Below are 11,447 nucleotides of genomic sequence, written 5' to 3' on the forward strand. Positions count from 1 at the left end.
AAAAGCATCTTGATTGTTTTTTCTTTTTAAGAATGTTGTTTTATTAAGTGCAATGTAAAGCCTTTGTGCTCTCTCCCCCTTTATATATATATATATATATATATATATATATATATATATATATATATATATATATATATATATATATATATATATAATATAAAAATTTGACAACTCTAGTTGAATTAATCTTAAATTTGACCCATTATCTTAAATTATATTAAATAGCAAAGTAGTGGATTATGATGAGTTCCACTTTAATGATAACTTTTAACAGACCCTACAGTTTAACACCTTTGCATACATTTTTACAAGTGTCTGCATCATTCTGACATCACTGAAGGGGATTGATAGGGGGCAACCTTAGTCACTTTAAAAATCTCTTTACCCGCTCTAACACCTGCTTAGTAGTTTATATCACAAGCCTTGTCGTCTCGATAATATTTATTGATAGCAGGGAAGGGAAAATATGACAAGAATGTTATCTTCACATGTGAGATTGCAAAGAATTTGAAGTCGGTGATGTCATTCCAGGCATGGATGAGACGAGTGAGAGGAGGCTGTCGGAAAAGACTTGGGGGAGATCCCTCAAACTTAAAATCAATGACTGCGGCTTAAATGAAACTTAACGCTAGTCTGAACACTTCTGACACCCGGACACTCAAATGTTCAATCAGTATTCTGTGTTTGTGAGATATGTCATCTTTCTAAAAGCCGACAATGAACATACAAAGTTGAATTCCAAAATGGTTGCAGAGGTTGTTGTTGCACTGTTGGCTGTTGTCATGTCCCCCCAGTGCCTGTAGTTGTGCTGTAAGAAGCCTCGCATCCGATGACTAAACCAACACCCCCTTCTCCTTGTGTACGGCTAGTTTTGTTTCAATAATCGACAAAGATGTGCCAGTAGGATTCGTATAAAATTAAATCCACGCGTTAAAAAACTAATTTTGCTAGCGTAAACCGGAAAGGTAGAGGCGGAAAATCCCCGTTGAAAGTAATAGCCGTCGACCGTATGAAAAGATCAGCGTAGCTTGTTTAGCACAGGCCGCAGAGATCGGGGACTCAGCGGCTGCCGGGAAGCATCGGACTCAAGCAAAGGCGGAAGCCCGCTTATTGCGCACTGCAAGACGGGTGCCTCGTTACTCGACTCGGGGGATTCGGGAGGTTTCACAGGCCAACGGTAACTACGAATTACGCAGAAATAAAGGAATACTTTAAGTCAAAATGTGTATCTAATATAAGTTTTTCTTGCAATATTACAACTTAAACCCCGTAAAAACTAATCTAAATGTACCTTATAAATAATACTCCGAAACTTTAAAACGTCTCAGGTCGTCGATAACGCGTATTTTCGTTTGACAGGTATTTTGCTTATGATCGGTGCCGAATCTCTCACGCGCTTAAACAAATAATCCGACGACCGTTACAAAGATTCAAAATGCGTTCGAAATATTTGTACGACGCAACAAAGAAACAGATTCTGCCGCGCTGATTCTGATCGTATCTTTCGTGAAACGAATTAAATTGTTACTCAAGGCGCTACACACCCAACTTGCTCGATCCTTGCCTCAAAAGTAACTGATAGAGCTGCCCAAGTACATGATATAGTAGGCGGGTTGTCCACCGTCCCCTTGCGTTTTCAAAGTTGCTTTGCATGTCAAACGTATTGTACTCTGCCCAAACACTTTTGCGAGCCATCGTTTTATGATTTAGTGCTTCACCTGCTAAAAGTTCTGATTACAGCAATTGTTTTTCTTATGTGTTATTGATTGCTTAAAATAGGGGCTACTTTTCCTGCTTCCTGTCACTTTATTATTTAATGGTTTGAGCTGTAACAGCCTACATACTGCATGCATCGATGAGTGCTTTGAAATACAGAGTTATATGTTAGAGGTGACTGCAACATATAATGAAAACTACTTTTAAATTCAATGTAACTTGACCTGCAGATGAGCAAGCTTGTCATTATTATCTTCCTGGTTTTATTAGAGCTGCTTGACTGTTCCATTATATTTTCATAACCTTTTGTATACATTGATGTGTGCTAGAAACTCACCGTGAAGGATCTCAATCATAATGGAAGAGCTCAGAGCTTTGCTTTCTGTGCTTTTAAAATGTCAACTATCATATCTGCAGACTATACAGTTTAGGGCAGCTAACTGTAACTGCATGTAATTGAGAATAATAAAATTAATATTACAGGAAAGGGTGGATTACACTATAAGACTTTTTAAATCTGAACAGATTTTAAAACACTAGGCATCATACACTTGCTGACTTTGTAAATGGTTACAGAGAAAAACTTAGCACTGTATACTGAACAACTAAGGATCCACAAAACACAACAAACCCACCAAGATACATGTGCCTCGTTGCTCGGAGGTGCCTGAAAAATCAAAACAGAATGTGTTGTAAAATCGTCTCAAAATATCAAACTGACCAAACTGGATAGAAACAGAGTCTGATTTGTTTTGAAATCTGTCATCGCTGACTGCCCAGTATCTGCAGACTGGCTCTAACTTTCAGAAATGAGAATCATCTTGTCCAGACTGCAAATCGAGGCAAAAATTTGGGCAAAACTCAATCATTATTTAAAATTACTTAAAATATATACACAACATTGATATACATTTGAAATCTATTTAGAATTGTAAATGCAAGGCACATTTTCAGTTTTGAGTAAAAAAATGTCTCATTGAACAGTTGTTGTTCCTGCACTCCTAAAGAAGCAGAATTCACACTTATGTCTCATTCACATAATGTTTTTTCATCAGCTGATGTTCCGGAGAGTTCCAGCCCTGGGATGTATGAAGGCAAACACATCCACTACTCGGAGGTGGACCACAAGCCTCTGTGTTCATATAGCCCAAAGCTTTGCAAGCAACGCCGGCTCAACGGTTATGCTTTCTGCATCCGCCATGTGCTTGAGGACCGGACCGCTCCTTTCAGGCAGTGCGAATATGTAGCCAAGTACAATAGCCAGCGCTGCACCAATCCAATACCCAAGGCTCACGACCGAAAGTAGGTTTTACAAATGTTTAAAAAAAGATTATGCATGTTTAAAGAATTCTGAATTTTTTATTTTTTTTATCTTTTAGGTATTGTAATAGTCACCTTCAGGTTATGGGTGTCCTCCCCAAGAAGGAGCGAAAGAAGAAACAAGATACAATAGAGTCTTTGGCCCTCAACATTACCGTTCCATCCCTGGCTCTGAAGACCCACAACGGGCTTGAGCTTTTACCTCCATCCCCACCACCCTCCCTGGCTTGTCTACTCCCCTCAGATCCCTTCGCCTTTTACAGGGGGGGAAAAATGTTAAAACCTAGTGGCACACTTCTGAAGAAGCACCAAGATAACCAAGCTCTGAACCATAAGCAGAAACCGCAAGATCTCAGTTTGGATCCAGCCTTCCCAAACCATTTTGAAACCTCGTCTCTTTCTTCAACTCTTCTACGTCCTTGCCTCCCTCCTCCCCAGACTGGAAGAACCACACAAACACCCAAAGTCCCTTCCTCCCCTCGTGCAGAAATCTTACAAACCCCTGCAGTTCGTTCAGGTTCATTATTCAAAACCTCATCAACTCTTCAGGACAGCCGCCAGGGCTCAATAGAAACAACTCCAACTGATAACAAAATTAAACTGGACCTTAATCATGCTTTTGACAAAAAGGTTGTCCCTGCAGCTTCAGGGACAGCACCAGGCCGTGATGACATACGTAGACGTTTAATAAAAATGCACTCAGTTGCCATGCAACAACAAGCTCCATGTTTGCAGAAGTTCCATAGATTGATGGACCAACACAGGGGGAGGTACCAAGACCTGAACACACATTTAGGTAGGTAATTGTGACCTGAGATTTTGACACTTAAAGGTTCATTTAGCTTTAGTTTGTTTTCCATGACAAACACCGCTTGTGTTCTAGGGCTTGTCTGGTCAGAAGACAGTGAAGAGGAAGATGGTGACTTGGGGAAACTAGTGTCACATCAGTGCCAGAGACTACAAGAGAAGCACTTTGAGGAAAGGTACAGTCATCCATTAGTCTGACAATCATCCAGCCACCAAACACTAAGATTGCTAAACTGCAACTTGCTTTACTTCATGGCTTCTTTCTCATATAATAGAATAATCTAATCACAAATCAGTATTCCTCCTCTCTCACAACTGGGACAAACATAGAATGGACCTTCAATGAAGGCCCTTTTCCATGTCTTCTTCAAAAAAGGGATGAATTAAAATAAAAAATATCTTGATTTTTGGATGTTTTAGCTTATTTTAATGCTTGTTTTGTCCAATTTTAATCTTATTTTAGTCGTCAGGTTGTGTTGTATGTTTGTTTCTTCAGTTCAGGAAAAACATCCTTGATCTGTGACATACATAAGCTAAATACAATTTATGACAACCAACAAACTTGAGAAGTTCTGTGTTCATATTTCTGGCACTGCATGAATGCTTACACTCAACAGTGGATTGCAACCCACATTTTGAAAACTGCTGATCTAGAGAATTCTCTTTCCCATCTCACAGTGCCAGCAGTTCCCGTGCTGAGCGTTTGGCAGGCTTCTGCTCATACCTGAGACAAAAACACACGCACCTTTTCAGAGAGCAGAGGGGCTTCAGGAGGGAGAGGAGATCCCAGCATACCCTTCGTAAAGCCCTGCTGCAGGCAGCAAGAGAAGAACCTCACCACACTGCACAGCTTATTCAGGAACAATATAAAAAGACCTCCACACCCTCCAGGTAAAGACACACACTTGTGCGGTATGGGTAGAAATAAACAATACACCAGTTTGATGTATTGTTGCAATTCTAAAGAAATTGCTAATATTTTTAAGATGCACATTAATTTTCTATATAAAGAAAATAAAATAATTTTCTATTTTTTTTTTTTTTTTTTTACATCTGAAGGGCCTCATTTTGTTGTGTATGTCATAATGGGGATATTAGAGTTGCATTGTAGAGATCACAGAAAGACTTTCTCGTCTGCCACTGATGAGCTCTCATCAGACAAGTGATCATCTCATGCGCAACTTGATTTTTTTTTTTCATTATTTCTCTCTATATATATTTTTCAAAATTAAAAAAAAAAAAATAGATAAAATTAATTTTTTAGTGGTAGATTTCCCAGTTGAGATACAGGATTTATCAGCAAATATTATGATCTTAGAGAATCAATATCTTTCTTTCTTTCTTTATTTTTTTATTTCGAACAACAACCAATAAAATAAAAAAATAAAAATAAAATAAAGTAAAATATGAACATACAACAATTGTGTTACCACATAAATGCAGTATCAAAAATAAAATTACATGTGTTCGAAATTACATGTATTGTGATGAAACACATATATCATTGCAAAAGTCAATCATGAGCATTGATCAATGTCAATGATCTTGTGTGTGACTTAATTTTTTTCTTGTGTATTTATATTTTTATATATATATATATATATATATATATATATATATATATATATCTTAATATTGAAATTTCAGGCCCTTGAATTTTATCAAAGGTTTCATAAATATTGTATAACTTGTTCATATACCTGGAATCAATGTCAGATCATATCATAATGAAACATCTGATTTTTACCCCTAATGTGCATTCGATATTCACTTTTTGTACGTTTTCATGTTGCAGTAGATGTTTTCTTATGTGTTTTGATTCCACAGCACCGCAGTACCATTGTCTGGAGATGACTCAGGGTTGTGTTCGGCTGTCGTGAAAGGTGAAGACTGCAGAAAATCAGCCTTACCGTTCACTAGACACTGCTTTCAGCGTATCCTCTCAAAGTTCTTATTCTTTGAATTAGTCAGAGCTCAACTCAGATGTACCCGTAAAACAAAGGCTGGCTGCTTTCAGCTGTTCGTCTGCATTTCAGGACAATTTGTCCTGTGACTTTTCAACAAACCATCTGCTTTGGTGATAGACTAAAGTTTTACAATTGTCTTCCCTGTGTTGTGTCCTTAATGGCACTCTGTAGATATCCTTCAGAACCGTTCACAGCAGCTGTTCTCAAGCTGCACCGCTCGCTTTGCAGATGGAGCTCAGTGTTCCATCCCTGTCTTTGATATCACGCACCAGACGCCACTTTGTGATGAGCATGCCAAGAAAATGGTGAGAAATAGAAGACTGTTTCATTGCATAAAAAACTTTTGCTAGTAACTAATTTAACCGTGTGTGTGCTAATTGTGCTTTACAGGACAATTTCCTTCGAGGTGATATCAGCCGGAGAACGTACCACCACCACCAGCAGATTCAGCGGCACAGACCACTGAAGAAAGCCAAGCCTCCAGCACTCACTAAGAAGCATAAGAAGAAAGGAAAGCGAGGGACACAAAGGCGTCCTCAGAAACCCATTCCTCCCGCGCAGCCCCAGGGTAACCTGGGATTGCCTTCCATCTTGTGTCTGCCCACTCAGCCCTCTGACATAAGGTGAGAGCTGAGTGTGTTTGAATGTGTGTATCCGTGTGTGTCTGTAAGTGTGCATTGCACTCATCATCTTTGTGTTTTGCAGGAGCCCTTTAACTCCTGATTTAAGTGCAGATGAATTTCCAGATGACATCACCAATGACATCAGCGACATTCCACATGACCTGGAGTTGAATCAGGAGGATTTCTCAGATGTTCTTCCTCGACTCCCGGATGACCTGCAGGACTTTGATCTTTTTGAAGGTAATAGTTTTAATGGTAAGATTTTTTAAAAGAAGTGTCCTGTGTTCATCAAGGCTGCATTTATTCTATCAAAAATACAGTGATATTGTGTCATATTTTTACAATTGAATGTAGCCATTTTTTATTTAAATATATTTTAAAATAAATTTATTCTTATAATGGAAAAGTTGAATTTTCAGCAGCCATTACTCCAGTCTTCAGTGTCACATGATGTTTCAGAAATCATTCTAATATGTTAATTTGATGCTCAAAAATGTTTTTATTATCAATGGTGAAAACGGTTGTGCTGATTAATATATTTGAGGATTTTTAAGATTTTTTGATGAATGGGAATAGGTAACATTTTACAATAAGGTTCCATTAGTTCATGTTAATTAATATATTAACTAACATGAACAGTACATTTATTACAGTATTTATTAATCTTTGTTAATGTTAATGAAAATACAGTCGTTCATTGTTAGTTCATGTTACTTCATAGTACATTAACTAATGTTAACAAGCACACCTTTTGATTTTAATAATGCATTAGTAAATGTTGAAATTAACATTAACTAGATTAATAGATGCTGTATAAGTACTGTTCATGCTTAGTTCATGTTAACTAAAGAAGTTAACTAATGAATCTAATTGTAAAGTGTTACCTGAATATCTTTAATGCCACTGCTTTTGATTAGTTCAATGTGTCCTTTCTGGATAAAAGACTCCTTACTTTAAGGTTTGCCTGCAAACATAATAAATAAGATGTCTTTTGCTGCAGGAAACACTGGCATATAGTACAAGTTTGGCTTTGGAATTTTAAGAATTGATATCTAATTGGAATTTTTTTTTTTCCATAATATTTTTCCAATTTTTTATAAAATATCTGTTTTTATATTGTTTTCTGGTAAAACTTACTTTCCTTGCTTCGTCTATTTGTTTACAGTAATTTGGTATTCTATAATTCATGTTTGTTTGCCATATAGGCAAGAATGGTGAGCTGTTGCCCACTTCTGAGGAAGCCGAAGAATTGGTTCGCGTTCTGCAGGCAATGGGCTCATACCCAGAATCCCTTGCATGTCTAAGTGGAATGGCTGAACTTGGTCCCGTAGAAGCGGTAGATTGTCGTAGCATGCCGGGGGGAGTCGTGGATCTATTGAGTGGACGGCTATCTGCTGAGACTCTTTCCAGCCTGGAGCTGGACCCCAGTTTGCTCCCCACCTCTGAAGATCCTTTTCCCCCATCACCTCCATCTCCACAACCCCCTCTCACTCCTCCATCCTCTGTGGGGCAACTCACAGACAGCACATACCCACAGAGACAACCTCATCTCTTAGCGAAGATGGATAACTCCAAAGTGAATCTGAGCAATCTGCTGCTTGGAAAGGTCGAGGACATCTCTCATGGCTCCTGGGGCGTTCTCGCCCTCCCCCTCAACGACTCCTCACAATTTCACAGCCTTATTGCCTCGGATGGCCTGCTGATGTCCACAGCCCTCTCAACGCCAATGACCCCCGTGACCTCGGCCCCCTGTCAGCCCAGTTCGGCCCTCTCCGCTTTGCCTCAGACTGTGACTGTCACTCGCTCCACACCCACATCCTTGCCCTCATCACCAACATCCCAAACCAAGCACCTTCTCCCAAGTTCAACCACTGTGGGATCCCAGCAGACTTGCAGCCGCACCACAGTACACCGGCGCCACCTATGGACCAGGCCTGAACTGCAGGCAGAACCAATTTGCTACACTCACAGTGTTCAGGGAACATGTTGCAGTTGATTCCAACCCAACCCCCCCAGTCAGGGTCATTCTGTCCATCTTTTCAGTCCTTTGCATCTTTTTCCCTCACCAAGTAAGAACATCAAGCAATAAATTTCCTTGTCTGCTTAAAATAGTTGCTTTTTCCAAAAGCAAACATAGATGGATTTTAGCCATTAATATCACTTGTATCCTTAAATGCATATTTAATATATTTATAGAGTAGCAGTCTGCACAACTAGTTTTATTGAGTGAAAATGTGCGGTAACTGGTGAAAATGTGGTTCTTGTTTAGAGGTAATGGGCAAGTTTGTTAGTGGCAAACACAAGGGGAAAGGTGTCATGGTTGTATCACTATTTTGTCCCATGTGATGATTAAAAAATGGTGTTTATGTGCTTTTAGTAGCCGTTAAACTATGAGGTCTTGCTCTGAGTGTAAGTGCCTGCCATAAAAGCTGTGTAACACCTTTATATAGTCAGTGTATTGCAAATCAACAAAATACACATTGCATTGACACTGAGTAAAAATCTGTAAATGCACAAAATTTCACTCTTGAAAACATGAAAAGTTGCATTGACTCCCTGTTTTTGACAAGTAATTACCTTCTCACGTTACCGTAAAGTTACTCAAGGGTGTTAAATTTCCATTCTGAGTGTTCAATGTGCTCCTTTGTAAGGCCTTTAGTTTAAGTGATAGCAGTTGTGGGAAATAAATGGTGTAAAGCTATAGTCAGTTATCTTGTTATGGCTTTTAAAGAAAGTAGTTATGATGCCTTTATCCTCATGTCATACCAAGTCTACATTTGCATTTTCCTGTTTATCTTTGTTGCAGATGCTTTTTTACCAAAGTGGCTTACAAGAAAGCCTCTTTTTATGTCCACATCAGAAAAGATCTATATATCAGTATATCTAACTGACCAATATAATGAAATTGTGCAGTTAAGCTTTTAAAGAGAACAGTGACGTATAACCTTAATTCGGTATCTTTATAAAAGGGATAATGGTATAAAATTGTGGTTTGGTAGACTTGCTGTTGTACCAGATAATGCTGCTTTTACCAACAGGCATACTGACAGAAGTCCTTGCACACCAAGGGTCGTCTCATATACTTTTTATACTTATTCACTGAATGTATCAAGTCTACAAAAAAGTTTATTATAACCTATTAAAATGTTATGGTCCTCTTCTTTGTTCAAGGTATTTTTATGTATTGACACGTTTACTTTTTGTTACTTAAGTGCTTGGATGTGGGTGTGTGTGTGTGTAGACAATGTGTAAGAGAAATTCTATTTGTTTTATTTGAAATGTGTGAATTAAAAATGCTATGACCACGACTTTGTGTGCACTCGTTATTTCAGTGTGTTGTCGACAGCAATTTGTGAGTTTGGTGTTGCAAAGAAGACACTGTGATAGCACAACAAGACTGCAATATCTGGATTAAACTAAAAAGTACCAGACACATTGATGATTCATAAGGCACGGGATTTTTGGTTGACTTTCTAAACAGATTGTAATTGCAAACTAGGAGCTGGACTACTTGAAAAAAGGCAGAGGGCGCCAAAGGAATTATAATGTGGTCTAGTCTTCTATAATGAGGGTATAAGAGATTGGGATTTTGGATTCATCCCAGCGACTCGAATCATTTGTTAGTTAAAACAAAAAAGATTCGTTTGTTCTGTGCGGATTATATCATATCCTTTTATCAAATAAACACAAATGTGTTTTTGTCCGTTGAATGATTTCCTCAACCAATGCGTTAAAATTTGGACCGAAACGAGTCTTATTAATCATAATTAAAACTCATTTTGTTTGTTAAAATTCATCAGCCGTTTCTCACACGTAACAAGAAGAAGAAAATTTATAACCATAAAAGTAGGCCTATATAAAAAAAGTATACATAGGGAGACTTTTTACCGACGGGGGGCAGCTGGCTATTAAGCTAGAAACGCTGTTAAAACGATTCGTTTTAAACTACGGACTCGTTCACGAATGAAATGCTGCGAGTGTAGGCCTAGATGACAAGTTGGAGTGAAATACACGATTCTGTCTGATATAGCAGAGAGCGAAATACGAAACGAGGTACTCTGTGTATCCTCCCACCGCTCGAAATGAGTCTGCACATGTAACATGCGTTTAAGGATGACGCCGATACTGCTCATAATGACAGGGCTGATGCTAATCTATTTCCCTTCATCGCACCGCTAAGAGGGGCGCGAGGATGCTCCTCCGCGCGAGCCCGGGGCTCTGGCGTTACCTAGCAACGGCCCCCATACTGTACTCCCGCTGCAAGTGCCTGGCTGCCTTCAACTCCGGCGCTGTTTCTATTTCTGTTGTAGCGTTGCAGTCGCCGTCTGCTAAAACATTCATAGCACAGTCCTCTTAGCATTTGGCTTCTGCGGTAATGTTTCAATTTGAAGCACTACCCTACCCAACGCGCCGCGGAGTGATACTGACAAATGGCGCGTCAAATGATGGGTGACAGACCAGTTAATCATGGGCTGCCGTCTCCGGGGACGCGCTGATTGAGTCTGATGTAATGGATGTTATTATGGCCAGTGACATGACAACTGCGACCTCATGCACAGTCGTGTTTCCCACATGACAATTGTTAAAGCAGGTGCCGAGAAAATGTGATAACAGCGGTTTCTCTCACGCTTTTGGAGAGGGGAACAAGCCGAGCTGAAGAGGGTGGGAGAGGATGGAGAGACTGACAGAGGGAAATGGCAGTTGCATAAACCGTCACAGTGATGAGATTTTATCATTATGGCTCCAGATATGCCAGGGCTGCCTTTAGGCCATGACAAGGTTTAACGCCCCCATGATTCCACATGAACAGCTTCTACAAGCGCAATCGTGTGTAAGTATCAAAGTGGTCCAGTGCACAATGGTGCATCGCACATATCTGTTAGCGTCAAGGCCTCTTGACCTGCAGGCACTGAGGTAAACTGGTGGAGCAAACACATTTCACAATGCCTCAGAAAATGGATTGTCCTTAACACCCACACAGTCCTTTCAGTCCAATAACCAAATGTTTTTT

The 11,447-nt window shown here is 39.4% G+C and overlaps 1 protein-coding gene across 1 annotated transcript; it reads left to right on the forward strand.

Moving 5' to 3' along the window:
- The first annotated feature begins 206 nt into the window (after window positions 1-206).
- Window positions 207-8,563, forward strand: LOC109102401 (INO80 complex subunit D-B-like). Its single transcript, XM_019115756.2, is given in 11 exon segments — window positions 207-1,180; window positions 2,775-3,021; window positions 3,099-3,835; window positions 3,923-4,022; window positions 4,525-4,737; window positions 5,674-5,780; window positions 5,985-6,118; window positions 6,204-6,436; window positions 6,519-6,676; window positions 7,642-8,286; window positions 8,289-8,563. Coding segments are annotated over 10 exon segments (2,631 nt in total). The 5' UTR covers window positions 207-1,180; window positions 2,775-2,803; the 3' UTR covers window positions 8,375-8,563.
- Window positions 8,564-11,447: the final 2,884 nt, after the last annotated feature.

This window comes from Cyprinus carpio, chromosome A6 (assembly GCF_018340385.1).
Source record: "Cyprinus carpio isolate SPL01 chromosome A6, ASM1834038v1, whole genome shotgun sequence".
Classification (NCBI taxonomy): domain Eukaryota; kingdom Metazoa; phylum Chordata; class Actinopteri; order Cypriniformes; family Cyprinidae; genus Cyprinus; species Cyprinus carpio.